This window comes from Cricetulus griseus, chromosome 6 (genome assembly GCF_003668045.3).
Source record: "Cricetulus griseus strain 17A/GY chromosome 6, alternate assembly CriGri-PICRH-1.0, whole genome shotgun sequence".
NCBI lineage: Eukaryota > Metazoa > Chordata > Mammalia > Rodentia > Cricetidae > Cricetulus > Cricetulus griseus.
Window position 1 is genome coordinate 95,230,282 of NC_048599.1, and position 19,973 is coordinate 95,250,254.

Sequence of the window (19,973 nt, forward strand, 5' to 3'; positions counted from 1 at the left end):
GTGTGTTGGCATAGAAACAAAACACTACTCTCTTGAATTCCTCCTGTCTGTAGTGCCATGGACAAATATCTGTAAAACACCGTATGTATGACTAGCATACATGTAATAATCACTGGGATTTTACAAATTAGTTAGACATTTTTGAGAAAATATATGAATTCTGTAGAAGAAAACATAAAAGTCAATTAGGATATACTTAATATATTAGTTTTCTAAAATTTGAACTGTATAATATTCTTTTTGTTTGTATTTTCATTTATTTTATTGAAAATAGATTTTTAAAACTGCTTTCCACAGTGACTTGATTATTACTACTGTCTGATCATCTTGTAACAAGCCAAACTGGGAGGATATTAAATGGTTGGTTATTTAGATGGATTTAGCACCAGAAAGAAAGTTTGTCTAGATAGCCAGGCAATGTCAGAGTTGGTGTACAGCTGTTGAGCAAATGTAGTTATATGGGTAATTATTGTAATCATGGCCTCCAAGAACTGCTCATCTTTTAGCTTTCTCTTCTATTTGATCAGTGAAAGCCATGTATGGATGGTTAGCTATTCTTTCTTTTCTTTCTTCCATGTATTTCTTATGGCCAAGAGGGTGTCTGGATGGAGAGATTTTTATGAGACCCAACTTTTGTCCATTATCTGTATATACAAATAAAGATCTTATAAAATAGAATATAGTATTTTTCTCACATAATATATCTTGATTATGGTTTCCACTCCCCCAAATCCTCTCAGTGCCTTACCACCTTATTATATCCCAAATGGATCTATCCCCTTTCTGGCTCTCATTTTAAAATAAACAGGCTTCTAAAGGTAATAATAAAACAAAATATATGGTAAAACAAAAACTAGCATATTGGAAAAGGACAATACAACCATGCAGAAAGAAAGCCCAAGAAAAGGTACAAGAAACAGATATAGATACAGAGACCCTTTAATTTGCACACTTGGAAATCCATAAAAACACTTAGCTGGAGGCCATAATATGTACACAAAGGACATGAAGGATAGAAAAAAGAGAAAAATTATATATAAATAAGGTAAAATTTTTAAAAAATAAAAATGAATAAAGCCATGGCATGACATTATGAGATAAGGAACCTCCAAAGGTACCGTTGAGTACATCTTCTGTTGGTCATCTACTGCTGGCCATGCAGCCTGCAATCCTTAAGAGTAGTTGTTTCTGCATTCCTTCTGTGTAAATTCTTTATTCTTACAGGAATCAACCAAAAAGTAAAATAATTGACTTAGAGGAAAAGTCTTCAGAATAGGTTAAGGGTAAAAACTCTTTCCTTGACCACTTCTAGCTCCCCTAAATTCAGGTCTTTCCCTTTGGTATTTGCAATGCTAATCACAGACACACCCGTACAGCAGGTTGGGGGAATTACTTATGTGACTTCTAGACATTCTTTTCTGTGTTTTGCATCTGAGTTAATGAATGAACAAGAAATTCAACAAAGCAAATATTATTAGCATTATGGTAAAGGAGGCTGCTGAGAGGGCTAGGAATTTCTGTAGTGTCTTCCAGCTCAGAATGACACCCAGGGGGAGAAAAAGAAGTACCTACTAAGGTGGGCAGTGAGGAGTACAGGCCACATGCCATCCTCATGTCCTGTGCCTTCTCCATTTCTCATGAGCCAATCCTAGATGACATAATCTCTGCAATCTCATAATGCCATTAATCTCTGCAAGGGCATTTATTTGAGCTAAATACTTAGGGTTACAATTCTCAGAATTGAAAGCCAACATATCAGGAATGTGTTTTCTCAGAACTACCCCATTCTACTGTCCACATGGAACCTCTCAGCTACTCTCAATTAGCTACCTCACTCAGTTAGGGTTAACGTTCCAAGAAAATCCCCTGGGACTTTAGTATAGAGTCCTAAAGAGCTTGGCAACTTGTAGCTGATCCATGATTTTCTAAGATTTTAATGCAGAAAATTGTCATCATAGTTGCTTTTTCTACCAACCCCCTCACAATTGTGTTCATTACTACATATAATATCCATTTGCAAAGGTCCATCATTATAGTAAATCACACAATGACCAAATGATTTTTAGTTCTTGTTTTCCTTTGTCTCCTGAACTTTCAAAGCCCTGGGCTCAGATCCCTCCCCTGCCCTGCCTTCCACATTATCTGTTGCTTCAAAAAAAATGCAGCAGCTTAAAACAACAAGATGATATTCTCTCTCTCTCTCAAAGGCCTGTGGTTAAGAGTCCTAGCCAGGAAGCTTTCACTTAAGGTTTCACATGTGATTGCAGCCAGCTAGCAACAATGGCTGGAGACATCTGAGGACATCCCACAAAATCACTCATGTGTCTGGTTGTTGATATGTCTGGTGGCTGGAAGGGACATTTAAAATTGTCAGCACATGGGTGAAATACCCACTCTGTGATGAAGCAATCATTTCAAAAACTGTCCTAAAAGAAGAATTTTTGGGATTCTTTGTTTCTCTTTCTAATTGTGCATGCATGAATGAGTGCCCTTATGTAGCATCTAAGTTTCCCAAAATCCTTTTGGTTTAATGAGGCTGCATTATCTCAGTTCTTTCTAGAATGCTCTGCTCTTACCTGCCATAGTGTACAAGCCTATTAGATGGAAACCAGGGCCTCGGACCCTCTGTGGGACACATTGCCTTGGGGATCTCCACTTGCCTTTTGATTTCTAATGCCTGTGCCCTGACTTCAGTGGTGAACTGATTTTTCTTTCAAATGTTTGGCATTCATTCTTTCCTGAATTTAGTCATTTTTAAAAGTTAACTGAAAACAACACAGAAAGATTTTTTTTTTTTTAAATCACACTCTAAAGTGAACAGGTTAGTTTCCTGGAGAGGGAATGAAGATATAATGCCTACTTCTAATTCAAAAGCTGCTCAGTTGTGAAGCCAAGTGAAAAAATATGTGATGTGACAGCCAGAATTTCATTACATTACAATATTTTTACAAATATTCAAACACATCTTGCTGTTTTCTTTTGTTTACTACAAGGACACGGGGACCAAATAAACATCTCCTCCTTTATCCTGAGAATCTCAAGTCCAAAGGTTATGATGAAAAGATGTGAGGTGTCACATTAGTGGACAACCAGAGAAATTCAAATTCACCATGTGATTTTACTCTCGATTTACAGGGAAGATTTTGTTGAGTGCATCTGAAGTCCTTTTCTGGTGTCTTGAATCCTGGGAAATCTGAGCCCACATCCCTGCTTCCTTGCATAATACCAAGAAAATGAAGCCATTAGTACAGGTCAGAGTCAAGAAAGCCACAAATGCAGATGTAACTTCCTTTCTTTCCACAAAATTGGCATGACACCTGCCTTCCAATTTCAATCATTCTTCTGCAAAATATCAGTTGGGTCACGGCTTAGTTGGACCATTACAAAATTAGTCTGCTGGTTACTTTTGAGTAAAATCCAGAAAATGCATTTAATTAAAGCCAAAGAAATAACAATTTTAACAATGGAATAGAAATTTTGCAGGTGAAATGAATTCATGAATGTGTCGAGTATTTTGTCAAAAAGAGATCACACTGTCACCTTGACAGTTTTGGGAAAGGAGCTTTAATAAGCTTCCTTCCGTGGTGCTAGATGAATGCTAATTTTCATACAGATGCACATTTCTGTCTTTGAAACAAAAATGCATCACAGAAATGCCAGCTGAACCTCAAGTTTTTTCTCACCCTTCAGATTTGGTGTGAAAAAGACTGGGTCACTCACTCCTTCTAATGTTGGGTTGATTCCCTGCTATTTTGAGATGGTTCTATCAGAGTGGTATTTATAGAGCACTCCAGCTCCAGGCCAACGCTGTCAGAGACTAATGCATTTGTCACCTGCACAGTGTTCTGAGGAACATAGCTTGAAAGGGATTGTGATGAAACTTCCTGGGGTTTAACATCAGAGGGAAGCCCTCCATCCTGACAGTTAGCTTAGAGAAAAACAGGGACTTGATGCTGGCACAGCCGCTGTGCCACCCTTTCTCTCCTCTCATCCCTTGATTAACTTGTAACTTGTTCCATGGGGACAGTGATGTACAGAAAATCCATTTGCGAAAGAGCCATTGCTCTTTGGACTGATGCCAAGCTACCTCCAACTGCCTCTTGAAATACAAGGTCATTCTGGGGCCTTACCCAGAACACTTTTATACTTGGTGGCTGGTTCCATTCATTCTCTCTGATGATCTCAGGAAAAGAAAGAAAGGTGACTTTTTCCTTTGGAATTTGCAACCTACTGACTGCCCAGACACCAACTCTCATGCTTTGGGATGAGTCCATTTTTCTCTGATCAATCTATAGAAAGTGTGGCAGGAAGTCCATGTTCTGTGGTAAAGGCTTCCCAAGCAATACTGTTTGAAAGAACGTGGGCTTAGGAGGCTGCTGCCAGCTTTGAAAATATTATCTGCCACTTCTAATACGCTAGCTCTGTATTTTGACCTCCTTGTCACTAAAATAGGGTTAATAATACTGACCATTTTACAGGCTGGTAATGAAGAGCCATTAAGTCTCATTATAAAGCACCTTACATTGTACCTGAAATAAACAGCAGTTAATACAAGGTATATTATTAGCTTTCATAATGTAATACTTTCCTATGTTAAATTATGGCAAAGTACTCTAGTTTTTTCAAAAAGATGGAGAGAAAAAGTGCCTGACCCTAACACTTTAGGCTACAATCGTTATTGTATCTTTTTAAAATGCTCAAGACCTAATTTCTGATCTGAAATTCTCAACAGCTCAAGCATATACTTTATCACACATGTGCACATATATACAGAGAAATTTAGAGTTCTAGTAGCTTTTACCCATTCAAATATCCAGGTAAGTCAGTTCTGTTTTTGAAAGCTTAGAACATGGAAAGTTGTCTGGAGCCATGAAGTTACTTTGAGCCAAAGAAAGAAAAGAAAACACAATCATTTTTTTGAATCCCATTTCTTTTTTTCTTTTCTTTTTTTGTGTGGAGGAGGGGTTCGAGATAGGGTTTCTCTGCAGCTTTGGAGGCCGTCCTGGAACTAACTCTTGTAGACCAGGCTGGTCTAGAACTCACAGAGATCTACCTGCCTCTGCCTCTGTCTCTGCCTCCCAAGTGCTGGGATTAAGGCATGTGCCACCAACACCGGGCTTGAATCCCATTTCATATCTCTGTATAACCTATCTCATGTTGATTGAGTAGCATAGGACTCAGATTTACTATCTGCCAACATAAAGATACAAATATTATCTACTGAGTGGAAAATAGGACAAGTATAAAAGTATGGAATCATCTCAAGGGCCCATTTAACAGCAGTTTTAGCTCCGTTCTGACTGTCATTGATGTATAAGCTCTTAGGAGCAGTCAATACTTCCTTCTGAGTGCTTGAGGCCCACCCACTTGAGAATACATTGTCCTGATCCCTACTGTAGGGCACATACTGTTTGCAGCTTAGATGAGAGGCTGAATCTACATTGCTCATGGCTCCTCATTTTAACCTTGGATTTCTGCCCTTCAGGAACTAGCAGAGCCCCGTTGTTGTACTCAGTTCTGTTCCAGATGGGAAGTGTGATATGATCTGATCTCTTATGTCCCCAAGAATTATTTTAGAAATATACAAACTTAAATGTTTCCTTAGCTATCAATGCTTTCACCACCACCAATAAGTGAATCAGCCATGAAGGAGCTAGCAGTCATTGCAAAATTACTAATACAAAAAAGATATTTTTCAATTGAATGTCAAAATTTCTATATTCCTAAATTATTTTCTCATATAAATAAAATCAATAGGACTGTAGCAGTAATAATTAAGTGGAGTTCATGGAGAACCTTCTCTTTGGGGGAGGCAATGATTAACTAGGAGCAAAACAGGAAATACATTTAAAATCAATTTTAATAGCTAGGTATATAATAATTTTAAATAATTATGAGCTAGTTTGTGATTAAAATTCCATCTCTAAATTTGCTTTGCAGCATTATATTTGATATCATCACAATAGATATTGAATGTTGCTTTTCTCCCCCAACTACTTAAAACTATAAATACAATTAATAAGAGATACTTAAAGTCGATCAGTGGCTTCTGTTCCTTCAGAAACCTTCTTTAATAAAACAATGGGTCTCTGGGGGTACCAACTGTTTTAATTTCATTTCTATTCACTTCATTGTGTCTAGTTCCATGGTCTCAGTGGGAACTCTGGAGGCTCAATCCCAGCTCAATCTGTAACACAGGCTATTAGTAAGGTCACTTTCGTCCTTTTAAAGCCTCTCAAGTGAGTGAGTGCATGCATCAAACACCTAGTTATACTAAGTCCCTTCGGTTCTGAAAGTCATTGCCTGCATGTAGGACTTTCATATTTCAAGTGAAGTCAGTTAAGGCATGCCAGTTGTCATCTTCTAGATTTAACACTTGGCAGTATAAAGTAATAACTGCAGTAAAGTGCCCTTTGCTTTGTATTCAGCTATTGGGCAAGGTGTTGATAGGTGTTGATAGCACATAAGTTTACTAAAAAATTTGGAAGTTCACAGGATCTGTAGCTTAGATAGTAAACATCTCACTTTTTCAGACTCACCTGTGCTCTCTTCCACTGCTCCCACTACTTCCTTCTAATGCTAAACTGATGAGCTTTAAGTGTACAAGCAGTAGTTCCCGGTAGGTGCCAAAGTCTGCAGTTGGTTCTGTGAGAGAAACATAGCCCAGTGAGCTCAGAGTACCCCATTGCTGACTCACAGACCTTCAGTGGCTTCTGCCTGCCTTTTAGATGAAATCTCAACTCATTGTAGACCATCAGCTGGTTTCATACTCTTCATCCTCTTCTCAATCTCATTTCATCTGACACTCAAACACGCATAATGTGTGTGGATGTATGTGCTTGTATGAGTATGTATGTATGTATGTATGTATGTATGTATGTATGTATGTATGTATAAATGTATGTTTATGTGCATGCATGGGTATGGGGTTTAGGTTATGTGTTTCATAAGGACAAAAAATGTCCAAGAGAAAACTCCATCTCACTTTAGAACTCCTTATTCTTTTTTAATATTTTATTCATTTAATATACCAACCACAGTTCTCCCTGCCCCCTGTCCTCCTGATCTCTGCCCCAACCCATTCTCCATTCACTCCTCAGAAAGGTTAAGTCCTCCGGGGGGAAGTCAACGAAGTCTGGCACATTCAGTGGAGGCAGAACCAAGCTCCTCCCCCTGCAATTAGGTTGAACAAGCCATCCTATCATAGGGAATGGTTTCATACATCAGAAATAGATTGTGGTCCTACTGCCAGGGCTCCCAAAAACAGAGCAGGCTACATAACTCCTGTCCACATGCAGAGGGCCTGGTTCAGTCCCATGCAGGCTCCACAGCTGTTGGTCTAGAGCCCATGAGCTCTGGCAAGTTCTGGTTAGCTGTCTCTGTGGGTTTCCCCATCATACTCTTGAGCTCCCTTGCTCATATAATCACTCCTCCCTCTCTTCAACTGGACTCCTGGAGCTCAGCCTGGTGCTTGGCTGGGGATCTCTGCATCTGTTTCCATCAGTTGATGAAGGTTCTATGATGACAGTTAGGGTAGTCACCAATCTAATTACAAGGGAAGGCCAATTCAAGCATGCTCTTCACTATTGCTAGGATTCTTAGCTGAGGTCATCCTTGTACATTCCTGGGAATTTCCCTAGCACCAGGTTTCTCCTTTATTCCATAATAGCTCCTTCTATCTCTTTCATTGCTCTCCCACTCCATCCTTCCCCCAATTTGACCATCCTGTTCCCTCAAATTCTCATCCCTCATCCTGTCCCCCTTTACTGCCCCACACCTCCTGTTTACCCAGGAGATCTCATCTATTTCCCCTTCCTAAAGCGATCCATAGGTTTCCCTCTTTGGGTCCTCCTTGTTACCTAGCTTCTCTGGAGCTGAGGATTGTGGTCTGGTTATTTTTTCTTTACATCTAGTATCTACATATGATTGAGTACATACTGTGTTTGTCTTTCTGGGTCTGGGTTGCCTCACTCAGGATGATGTTTTCTAATTTCATCCATTTGCCTGCACATTTCATTTTTTTGACAGCTAAGTAGTATTCAATTGTATAAATGTATCACATTTTCTTTATTCATTCTTTGCTTGACAGGCATCTAGGTTGTTTCCAGATTCCCGCTATTACAATTAATGCTGCTATGAACATAGTTGAATCAGAATGACTAAGATAAAAACACTGATGATAGTCTATGTTGGAAAGGATGAAGAGTAAGGGGAATATTCCTCCACTGCTGGTGGGAGTGCACAATTGTACAGCCACTTTGGAAATCAGTATGGCAGTTTCTCATAAAATTGGGAATCAAACTATCTCAAGACTCAGCATTACTACTCTTGGGCATATACACAAAGGAACCCCTTTTCCAAATGCAAGTCCTATCTTCTTGAAGAACTTGTCCAAAAGAACATTTCTTGATGGTCTTGTTGTGTCTTAGCTGTTCTATGTGAAATCACTTTCCCAGTGTGATCATTGAACATGTGAAACATGCCTACTACAATGGGGCAGTGAATTTAATTCTATTATGTTTTATTTATTTTTAGTTGTCACCTGTGTTATTGTGTGTTATACAGAATTGAGTGATGAACAATGTATTGAATTATTCTATAAGCTATAGCAGTAGATAAATCATATCAGACAACTGGTAAAAGAAAAGTCAATGTATTTGAAATAGATGGATCTGGATTTTTCATGGAAACAATTATTCTTTCCTTTTTCATTATCAAGTTTCATGGAATGGTAATGTATGTGCTATAAATACAAAATTTGGTAAATTTTCAGAAACTTTCCCACATCCTTAAATACAAAAACAAAATTCAGTTTCTCTCTTGAAGCAATAAGTACTTTCAACTTTAAATGGAAATTTGTTTTCATGGGGTCTTCAACAATTATTCAAATATACATTTTAATGAAGGTGAACTCTATGTTAAAAGACCACTATATTATAATTTATGTAATAAGGCCCCAATCTAGTAAAGGTGTAATTTCAAAATCCATTTGAGTCAACCTTCTAAACAACAGAAAACAACTCTTTCTCTAAGAAGCAAGGGTGATAACATTTTGGATTTAATTTTGAACTTACAAAGAATTAAACAATCATTGATTTCATGAAGCATCCATTATTCACAATTAATTGAGTGAAAGGGAAAACTATATGAACAAAACATAACATTGTTTTATGACATTGCATTCTGAGCACACTAAAGACTTTCCCATAAAAAGAAATGATGATAAAGATGTTGAATGTGATGAGATGTTTCTTTCCTTTGCTAGCACTGGCTCACTGAACTGGAAATTTTAGCAATGGTTTTTGCAGCTGCCATTCATGACTTTGAGCATACAGGAACAACAAACAACTTCCATATTCAAACAAGGTAAGTGCAACAAGGTCTTAACTTTAACAGGTTAAAATTTTAAATTTATTTTTTTCTGAAAAGAGAGGTCATAGAATGTGACCATGGTCAGAGCATATGTCTTTATGAAACCCATTGCTATGAACAATGATTATATCCCAATTAAAATTATTTTGTGCATTTTATTTACTCTTTTTAAATTAATTTTTATTTAAATTAAAAACAATCTTATTTTACATACCAATCCCAGTTCCCTCTCTCTCCTGTCCTCCCATTTCCCCTACAAACTCAGAATCCCAACCCCCATCCACTCCTCAGGGAGGGTGAGGCCTCCCACGGGGGATGATCAAAGTATAGCACATCATTTGAGGCAAGACCTAGGCCCTCCCCCATGTATCTAGGTTGAGAAAGTTTCCCTCCATAGGGAATTGGCTCCCAAAGCCTATTCATGCACTAGTAATAAATACTAGTTCCACTGCCAGAGACCCCATAGAATGCTCAGTCTCCCCAAGTACAGGGGTCCTGGTTTGGTCCTGGTTCAGTCCATGAGCTTCCACCTGCTCAGGTCGGCTGTTGTCATGGTTTTCTCCAGCATGGGCTTGACCCATTTGCTCATCACTCCTCCCTCTCTGCAACTGGATTCCAGGAATTCAGCTCAGTGCTTAGTTGTGAATCTCTGCTTCTGCTTCCATTAGTTACTAGATGAAGGCTCTATGATGTCATTTAAGGTAGTCATCAATCTCATTATAGGGGAAGGGCATTTAAGGTAGCCTCTCCACTATTGTTTAGATCCTTATTTGGGGTCATCCTTGTGGATCCCTGGAGATTTCCCTAGTGCCAGACTTCTCATTAAGCCCATAACGACTTGCTCTGTTAAAGTATCGATTTCTTTGCTCTCCTTCTCTGTTCTTTCTTCCAATTCAACCTTTCTGATCCCTCATGTTCTCCTCCCAGTCCCCTCATCCTCTCCGTTTTCTCCTACCTCCTTCCCACTTCCCCATGGCTCCCAATTTACTCATGAGATTTGTCCCTTTCCCCTTCTCAGGGTGGTCCATTCTCTCATGATCCTCCTTGTTTCTTAGCTTCTCTGGGGTTTTGGATTGTACATTGGTTATCCTTTGCTCTGTCTATTATCCACTTATGAGTGAGTACATACCATGTTTATCTTTCTGTGTTTGCGTTACCGAACTCAGGATGGTTTCTTCTAGTTCCATCCATTTGCCTGCGAATTTCAAGGTATCATTTTTTTCCCAGTGAATAGTACTCCATTGTTTAACTGTACCACATTTTATTTATCCATTCTTCAGTTGAGGGACACCTATGTAGCTTCCAGGTTCTGGTTATTACAAATAATGCTGCTGTGAACATAGTTGAGCCAATGTCCTTGTGGTATGAATGTGAATCTTTGGATATATGCCCAAGAGTAGAATTAGAGGATCTTGAGGTAGACTGATACACATTTTCCTGAGAAACCACCATACTGATTTACAAAGTGGCCATAAAACTTTCCATTCCCACCAGCCAAGGAAGAGTGTCCCCCTTTATAAACATCCTCTCCAGCATAAACTGTCTTTGGTGTTTTTTATTTTAGCCATTCTGACAGGTGTAAGATGATATCTCAGACTTGTTTTGATTTACAGATGGCTAAGGATGTTGAGCAATTTCTTAAGTGCATTTCAGCCATTTGAGATTCCTCTGTTGAAGAGTTCTCTATTTATACCTGCACCCCATTTTTTAATTGGATTATTTGGTGTTTTGGTGACTAACTTCTGGAGTTCTTTGTATATTTTGGAGATCAGTCTTCTGTCAGATGTGGGATTGGTAAAGATCTTTTCCCATGTTTTGTGCTGCTGTTTTGTCTTGTTGACTGTGTCCTGCCATTTTAATGAAGGTGTTTTTCAGCTGTAGGAGTTACTTGGTAGAATTTTTCCATCCACTTATGTAAACTGCCATATCATCTGCAAAAAATGAAAGTTTGACTTCTTCCTTTCCAATTTGTAACCCCTTGATCTCCTTTTGTTGTCTTATTGCTCTAGCTAGAACTTCAAGTACAATGTTGAAGAAATATGGAGTGAACAGCCTTGTCTTGTTCTTGATTTTAGGGGAATTGCATTGAGTTTCTCTCCATTTAGTTTAATATCTGCTGTTGGCCTGCTGTATATTGTCTTTACTATGCCTAGTTATGTTCCTTTTAGCCCTGACCTCTCCAAGATTTTTACCATGAAGGGGTGTTGGATTTTGTCAAAGGCTTTTTCAGCATCTAGTGAGTTGATCATGTGGTTTTTCTTCTTCAGTTTGTTTATATAGTGGGTTACATTGACAGATTTTTGTATGTTGAAACATACCTGCATCTATGGGATGAAGCCTACTTGATCATGGTGGATGATTTTTCTGATGTTTCTTGGATTCGATTTGCCAGTATTTTATTGAGTATTTTTGAATCAATGGTCATGAGGGAGATTGGTCTGTGTTCTCTTTCTTAGTCATGTCTTTGCATGGTTTGGGTAGCAAGGTAATTGTAGCCTTATAAAAGGTGTTTGGTGATGCCCATTCTGCTTCTATTGTGTGGAACAATTTGACGAGTATTGGTATTAGCTCTTCTTTGAATTTCTGGTAGAATTCTGCATTGAAATCATCTGGCTCTGGGCTTTTATTGGTTGGGAGACTTTTGATAACTGCTTTTATTTCATTAGGGGGTATATGTCTATTTAAGTTGTTTATCTGTTCTTGATTTAAGTTTAGTAAGTAATACCTATCCAGAAAATTATCCATTTCATTTAAAATTTCCAATTTTTGGAGTATAGGTTTTCAAAGTATAACCTGATGATTCTCTGGCATTCCTCAGTGTCCGTTGTTATGTCCCCCTTTTCATTTCTGATTTTGTTAATTTGCATATTAACTCTATGCCTTAGGGTTACTTTAGATAAACATTTGTCTATCTTGTTGATTTTCTCAAAGAACGAACTCTTTGTATCATTGATTCTTTGTATTGTTTTCTTTGTTTCAACTTTATTGATTTCAGCCCTCAATTTGATTATTTGCTGGCATCTACTCCTCCTGGGTGAGTTTTCTTCTTTTTGGTCTAGAGCTTTCGGGTAAGCTGTTAAGTCTCTAGTGTGATTATTCTCCAGTTTCCTTATGCAGGCACTTAGTGCTATGAATTTTCCTCTTAGCACAGCTTTCAAAGTGTCCCATAAATTTGGGTATGTTGTGTCTTCATTTTCATTGAATTCTAGGAAGTCCTTAATTTCTTTGTTTCTTTCTTGACCCAGGAATGATGCAATTGAGCATTGTTCAGTTTCCATGAGTTTGTAGGCTTTCTTCGATTTGTGTTGTTGTTGAATTCTAACTTGAAACCATGGTGATCCAATAAGATACAGGGGCTTATTTCAATTATTTTATATCTGTTGAGATTTGCTTTCTTGCCCAGTATGTATTCAATCTTAGAGAAGATTCTATATGGCACTGAGAGGAATGTACATTCTTTTGTGTTTGGATGGAATGTTTTATAGATGTCTGTTAAACCCAATTGGGTCATTACCTCTGTTAGTTCCTTTATTTCTTTGTTATGTCTGGTAGTTCTGTCTAGTGGTGAGAGTGGGGTGTTGAAATCTCCCACTGTATGTCTGTATGTGTGAGGGGTTTTATGTGTGTTTTAATTTTTAGTTATGTTTCTTTTATGAATGTGGGTGCCTTTGTATTTGAGGCATAGATGTTCAGGATTGAGACTTCATCTTGATGGATTTTTCTGTGATGAATATGAAATGACCTTCTTCATATCTTTTGATTAATTTATTTTGAAGTCTAATTTGGCTATTAGGATAAATACACCACCTTGTTTCTTAGGTCCATTTGATTGAAAAATCTTTAACCAGCCCTTTACTCTGAGATAACATCTGTCTTTGAAATTGAGGTGTGTTTCTTGTATGCAGCAGAAGGATGGATTCTGTCTTTGTATCCATTCTGCTAGCCTGTGTCTTTTTATAGATGAGTTAAGACCATTGATACTGAGGGATATTAATGAACATTGCTTTTGGTGGTGGTTGTGCGTGTGTGTGTGTGTGTGTGTGTGTGTGTGTGTGTGTGTGTGTGTGTGTGTCCCAACCTTTTTTGGCTTTTGGTAATGTGGGATTATCTATTGTCTATGTTTTTGTGAGTGTAACTAAGTTCCTTGGGTTGGAGTTTTCCAGTGTTTTCTGTAGGGCTGGATTTGTCGATATGTATTGCTTAAATCTGGTTTTGTCATGGAATATCCTATTTTCTCCATCTATAGCGATTGAATGCTTTGCCCAGTAGTCTGGGCTGGCATCTGTGGTCTCTTGCATTTTATTTATTCTTAAGAGAAGATGTTTAGAAAATGTGGATTTTAATAAGAATGGATTTAATGATTTTTTGCAATGCTTCTTAAGCTTTAATAACTTAAATCAATCTACTACTGTTTTTCAAGCCCACACATTTTGCCTGAATATTTAACAGCTTAAAGCACATAGATGTCTATAAGAAAAATTCTCTCTGCCAAGGCTTAGCCTGAGCAGTCATGTAAGTTAGACATTTATTCACTGAGGCACTTCATGTAATAGCCTGCCTAAGGCATTGTTTTATATCATTATGTATATTAGAAGGCATGGAATTTTATTTCTTAAATAATCAAGAGATTGAAGAAATCTCATTCCAGGGCAGTATGAAGTATTTAATATGTGAAAAATAAGATGCTTTAATGATGACTATAATGGCAGTTATCAAACCAAAGTACTAGGGTAGACATACGGTATAATATCCTCTAAGGTTTCTACAGTAAAATACCACCAAATGGGTGGTTTAAATGACATACAATTTCTTCTTTACAGTACTGGAGACTGGGAGTCTTTGATTAAGGTGTTAGTGGCATGTTTTCTTCTAGGTCTTCCCCCTGGCTTGCAGACAGTAACCTCCTTGTGTCTTTTCTCTCTGCATATACTTCTCAGGTGCTCCTTCCTCTTATGAGGGCAGCATTCACATGAGATTTGGTTCTCCCACTTACATAACCTCATTTATATCCTTAATAAACCTACATTAAATAAAGTCACAGTGAGCATTAGAATTTCAACATATGAATCCAGTGGGGTAGAAGGCAGAATTCAGTCTATTATAAAAGAAAAGTACCCTAATCTCCTTTTAGTTACTTGGAGACATCAGTGCTAGAGAGGTAGAATTTTGTCTAATAGGCCAGGACAAATCAGGATACAACATACTTTCTATATGGGGAATCTTAATACTTCTGTGTTTGATTAGCCATGACTACTTAACAAGGAAATAACACCTGCGTCTCTCTGGAAACTATAGAACTGCTCTTTTGAGAGAACACTAAGTCTTGTTTGTTTGTTTGTTTGTTTGTTTGTTTGTTTGTTTTTCATCTTTTTAAAGGCTTTATTGGCACTGGGTGGTGATGGCACAGGCTTTTTAACCCTAGCATTTGCATTCAGAAGGCAGAAGCAGGTGACTGTCTGAGTTCGAGGCGAGTCTGCGAGACACAGAGAAACCCTGTCTCAAAAAAAAAGACAAACTAACAAAAATATGCTTTATTGACTTATGTCAATCACATAACAAGTTTCATTATAACATCTTCATAATGCATATAATGTTTTTCCCAGATTTTTAAATTTGAATTAGAAAGAAGATTGTTTTACATGACAACCCCAGTTCCTTCTCCCTCCCATCCTCCCCTACCACCCCCCAACTGAAGCCTACCTATCACATATCCTTTCTGCTCCCCCTGGATGGTGAGGCCTTCCATAGGGTTTCATCAGAATCTATCATATCCTTTGGGATAGGGCCTGGGCCCACCACTGTGTGTCTTGGCTCAGGGAGTATTCCTCTATGTGGAATGGGCTCCCAAAGTCCATATCTATGCTAGGGATAAGTACTGAACTACTACAGCAGGTCCTGTAGATTTCCAAGGTTTCCTCACTGAAACCCATGTTCCTGAGATCTGGTTCAGTCCCATGCTGGTATCCCAGCTATCAGTCTGGGGAGCAAGAGTTCCCTGATGTTCAGGTCAGCTGTTTCTGTGGGTTATGCCAGCCTGGCCTGGACCCTTTGCTCTTGACTCATCCTTCTCTGCATTTTGATTCCAGTTCAGTTCAGTGATTAGATGTGGGTGTCTACTTCTACTTTCACCTGCTGCTGGATGTGGGCTATCGGGTGGCATATAAGTCAGCCATCAATCTCATTATCAAGGGAGGGCTTTTAAGGTAGCCTCTCTTCTGTTGCTTAGATTGTTAGCTGGTATCTTCTTTGTAGATCTCTAGACATTTCCCTAGTGCCTGATTTCTCTGAAAACCTAAAATGTCTCCCTTTATTATGGTATCTCCATTCTTGTTATCTTCTATTCTTTGCCTGACTCAATCTTTCTGCTCCCTCATGTCCTCTGCATCCCTTCGCTTCACCCCTGTCTCATTCCCCTAACTCCCTCTGCCTTCTTCCCATGCTCCCAATTTGCTCACGGGAACTTGACCCTTTCCCCTTCTCCAGGGGACCATGTATGTCTCTCTTAGGGTCCTCCTTGTTTACTAGCTTCTCTGGCAGTGTGGATTGTAGGCTGGTAATCCTATAAAGGATTTAGACTATAAAGTCTAAAATCTGCGTATAAGTGAGTACATTCCATGTTTGTCTTTTTGTGATTGGTTTACCTTTCTCAGAATGGTTTCTTCTAGTTCCATCCATTTTCCTTCAAATTTCAAGATTCCATTGTTTTTTTTCCACTGAGTAGTACTACATTGTGTGAATGTACCACATTTTCCCTATCCATTCTTCAGTTGAGGGCATCTAAATTGTTTCCAGTTTCTGGCTATTACAAATAGTGCTGCTATGAACATCGTTGAACAAATATCCTTGTTGTATGAATGTGTTTCTTTTGGGTATACGCCCAAGAGTGGAATTGTTGGATCTTGTGGTAGACTGATTCCCATTTTCTTGAGGAGTCCCCATATGATTTCCAAAGTAGATATACAACTTGGCACTCCCACCAGCAGAGGAGAAGTGTTCCCCTTTCTCCACATCCTCTGTCATTGGTGTTTTTTATTTTGGCCATTCTGACAGGAGTAAGATGGTATCTCAGAGTTGTTTTGATTTGCATTTCCCTGATGGCTAAGGATGATGAGCACTTTCTCAAGTGTATTTCAGTCATTTTAGATTCCTCTGTTGAGGATTGTCTATTTAGTTCTGTACCCCAATTTTAAACTGGATTGTTTGGTGTTTTGGAGAGTAACTTCTTGAGTTCTTTGTATATTTTGGAGATCAGCCCTCTGTCAGGGGTTGGTGAATATCTTTTCCCAATCTGTGGGTTGTCGTTTTGTCTTGCTGACTGTGTCCTTTGCCTTACAGTAGCTTCTCAGTTTCAGGAGGTCCCATTTATCAATAGTTTATCTCAGTGTCTGTGCTACTGGTGTTATGTTCAGGAAGCGGTCTCCTGTACCAATTAATTCAAGGGTATTTCCCACTTTATCTTCTAATAGGTTCAGTGTGGATGGATTTATGTTGAGGTCTTTGATGCATTTTGACTTAAGTTTTGTGCATGGCGATAGGCTAGGGTCTATCTGCAGTCTTCTACATGTCCGCATCCAGTTATGCCAGCACCATTTGTTCAAGATATTCTCTGTGTTCCATTGTATAAGTTTAGATTGTTTGTCAAAAATCAGGTGTTCATAGGTGTGTGGGTTAATTTCAGGGTTTTCAACTCTATTCCATTGGTCTACCTGTCTATTTTTGTGCCAATACTAAGCTGTTTTCAGGACTATAGCTCTGTATTAGAGCTTGAAATCAGGGATGGTGATGCCTCCAGAAGTTCCTTTATTATACAGGGTTGTTTTGGCTATCCTGGGTCTTTTGTTTCTCCATATAAAGTTGACAATTGTTCTTTCAAGGTCAGTGAAGAACTGTGTTGGGATTTTGATGGAGATTGCCTTGAATCTGTAGATTGCTTTTGGCAAGATTGCCAGTTTTACTATGTTCATCCTGCCTATCCAAGAACATGGGAGATCTTTCCATTTTCGTGTATCTTCTTTAATTTACTTCATTAGTGATTCAAAATTCTTATGGTACAGGTCTTTAATATATTTGGTTAGTGTTACCCCAAGTTATTTTATGTTGTTTGTGGCAATTGTACAAGGTGATTTCATTCTTTACCAATGTATCATCAGTATATAGTAGGGCTACAAATTTTTTTTGGTTACTCTTGTATCCTGCCACTTTGCTGAAGGTCTTTATCAGCTATAGGAGTTCCCTGGTTGAGTTTTTCGGGTCACTTATGTTGAGTATCATATCATATGCAAATAGTGAGAGTTTGACTTCTTCCTTTCCGATTTGTATTCCCTTGATCTCCTTTTGTTGTCTTATTGCTCTAGCTAGAACTTCAAGGACAATATTGAAGAAGTATAGAGAGTGTGGACTGTCTTGTCTTGTTCCCGATTTTAGAGGAATTGCATTGAGTTTCTCTCCATTTAATTTGATGTTGGCTGTTGGCTTGCTGTATATTACTTTTATTATGTTGAGGTGTGTTCCTGTTATCCCTGTTTTCTCCAAGACCTTTATCATGAAGGGGTGATGGATTTTGTCAAAGGCTCTTTTGATATCTAGTGAGATGATCATGTGATTTTTTCCCTCAGTTTGTTTATATGTTCGATTATATTGATGGATATTTGTATGTTGAATCATCCATGAATTCCTAGGTTGAAGCCTACTTGATCATGTTGGATGATTTCTCTGATGTGTTCTTGGATTCAATTTGCCAGTAATTTATTGAGAATTTTTGCATCAATGTTCATGAGGGATATTGGTCTGTAGTTCTCTTTCTTAGTTGTGTCCTTGTGTGGCTTATTTGTCAAGGTTATTGAAGCCTCATAAAAGGATCTTGGCAATGACCCTTCTGCTTCTATTGTGTGGAATACTTTGAGGAGAATTGGTATTAGCTGTTCCTTGAATTTCTGATAGAATTCTGCACTGAAGCCATCTGTCCCTGGGCTTTTTTTCATTGGGAGACTTCTGATTATTGCTTCTATTTCATTAGGGGTTATAGGCCTACTAAGTTGCTTATCTGTTCTTGATTTAATTTTGGTAAGTGAAATTTGTCCAGAAAATTGTCCATCTCCTTTAGATTTTCAAATTTTGAGGAATATGGGTTTTCAAATTATGACCTGATGATTCTCTGGATTTCCTCTGTGTCTTTGGTTATGTCCCCCTTTTCATTCCTGATTTTATTAATTTGTATGTTCACTCTCTGCTGTTTGGTAAGTTTGGATGAAGCTTTGTCCATCTTGTTGTTTTTCTCAAAGAACCAACTCTTAGTTATATAGATTCTTTCTATATATTGTTCTCCTAGTTTCCATTTTATTGATTTCGGCCCTCAATTTGATTATTTCCTGGTGTTTGCTCCTCAGGGGTGTATTGATTTCTTTGTGTTCTAAAGCTTATAGTTGTGCTGTTAATTCTCTAGTGTGATTATTCTTCTGTTTCACATGTGGGCACTTAGTGCTATGAACTTTCCTCTTAGCATTGCTTTCAAAGTATCCCATAGGTTTGGGTAAGTTGTGTCCACATTCTCATTTAATTTTAGGAAATCTTTAATTTTGTTTTAATTTCTTCCTCAATTCAGGAATGTTGCAATTGGATGTTACTTAACTTCCATGAGTTTGTAGGTTTTCTGTAATTCATGTTGTTGTAAAATACTAACTTTAAAGCATGGTAGTCTGATAACATACAGAGGTTTATTTCAATTTTTTTGTACCTGTTGAGGTTTGCTATGTTGCCAAGTATGTGGTCGATTTTAGAGAAGGTTCCATGTGGCGCTGAGAAGAAGATAAATTGTATTGTATTTGGAAGGAATGTTCTATAGATATGTTAAGTCCAATTGTGCCATCTTTTGATTGATTTTAGTTTACCATCTGTCTTTGAAGTTGAGGTGTGTTTCTTATATGCAGCTGAAGGATGGATTCTGACTTCTTATCCATTCTCTTAATCTGAGTCTTTTTATAGACTAGTTAAGACCATTATTGTTAAAGGATATTAATGACCATTGATTGTTCATTCTTGTTTGTTTTGATTTGGTGATGATGGCGAAATTGTGTGTGGGATTCTGTCACTTTTTCTTTTGGCTGTTGGTAAATTGAGATTATCTATTGCCTATATTTTCCCTGTTTGTAGTTAATTTCCTTAAGTTGCAGTTTTCCTTCCAGAAGTTTCTGTAGGGCTGAATTGGTGTATATGTATTGTTTGAATCTGGTTTTGTCATGGAATATCTTGTTTTCTCCATCTATAATGATGGAAAGCTTTGCTGGGTATAGTAGTCTGGGATGGCATCTGTGGTCTCTTTGTGTAGGTAGAATATCTATCCAGGACCTTCTGGCTTTCAGTTTCCATGGAAAAGTCAGGTGTGATTCTGATAGGTTTGCCTTTATATGTTACTTGGCCTTTTTCCTTTGCTGCTCTTAATATTTTCTCTTTATTCTTTATGTTTGGTGTTTTGATTATTATGTGTCGAGGAGACCTTTTTTTTGGTTGAGTCTATTTGGTGTTCTGTAGGCTTCTCATATTATCATTGGCATGTCTTTCTTTAGGTTGGGAAAGTTTTCTTCTATGATTTTGTTGAATATGTT

General features: G+C 38.0%; 1 protein-coding gene across 1 annotated transcript in view; it reads left to right on the forward strand.

Annotated features, from left to right (window-relative positions):
* Nucleotides 1–19,973, forward strand: part of Pde1a (phosphodiesterase 1A) — a 299,343-nt gene that overhangs the window by 228,179 nt on the left and 51,191 nt on the right. Inside the window, exon 7 of the mRNA XM_035446645.1 lies at nucleotides 9,266–9,366. Within this exon, the coding sequence (XP_035302536.1) occupies nucleotides 9,266–9,366 (101 nt within the window). The remainder of the gene's footprint in view (nucleotides 1–9,265; nucleotides 9,367–19,973) is intronic.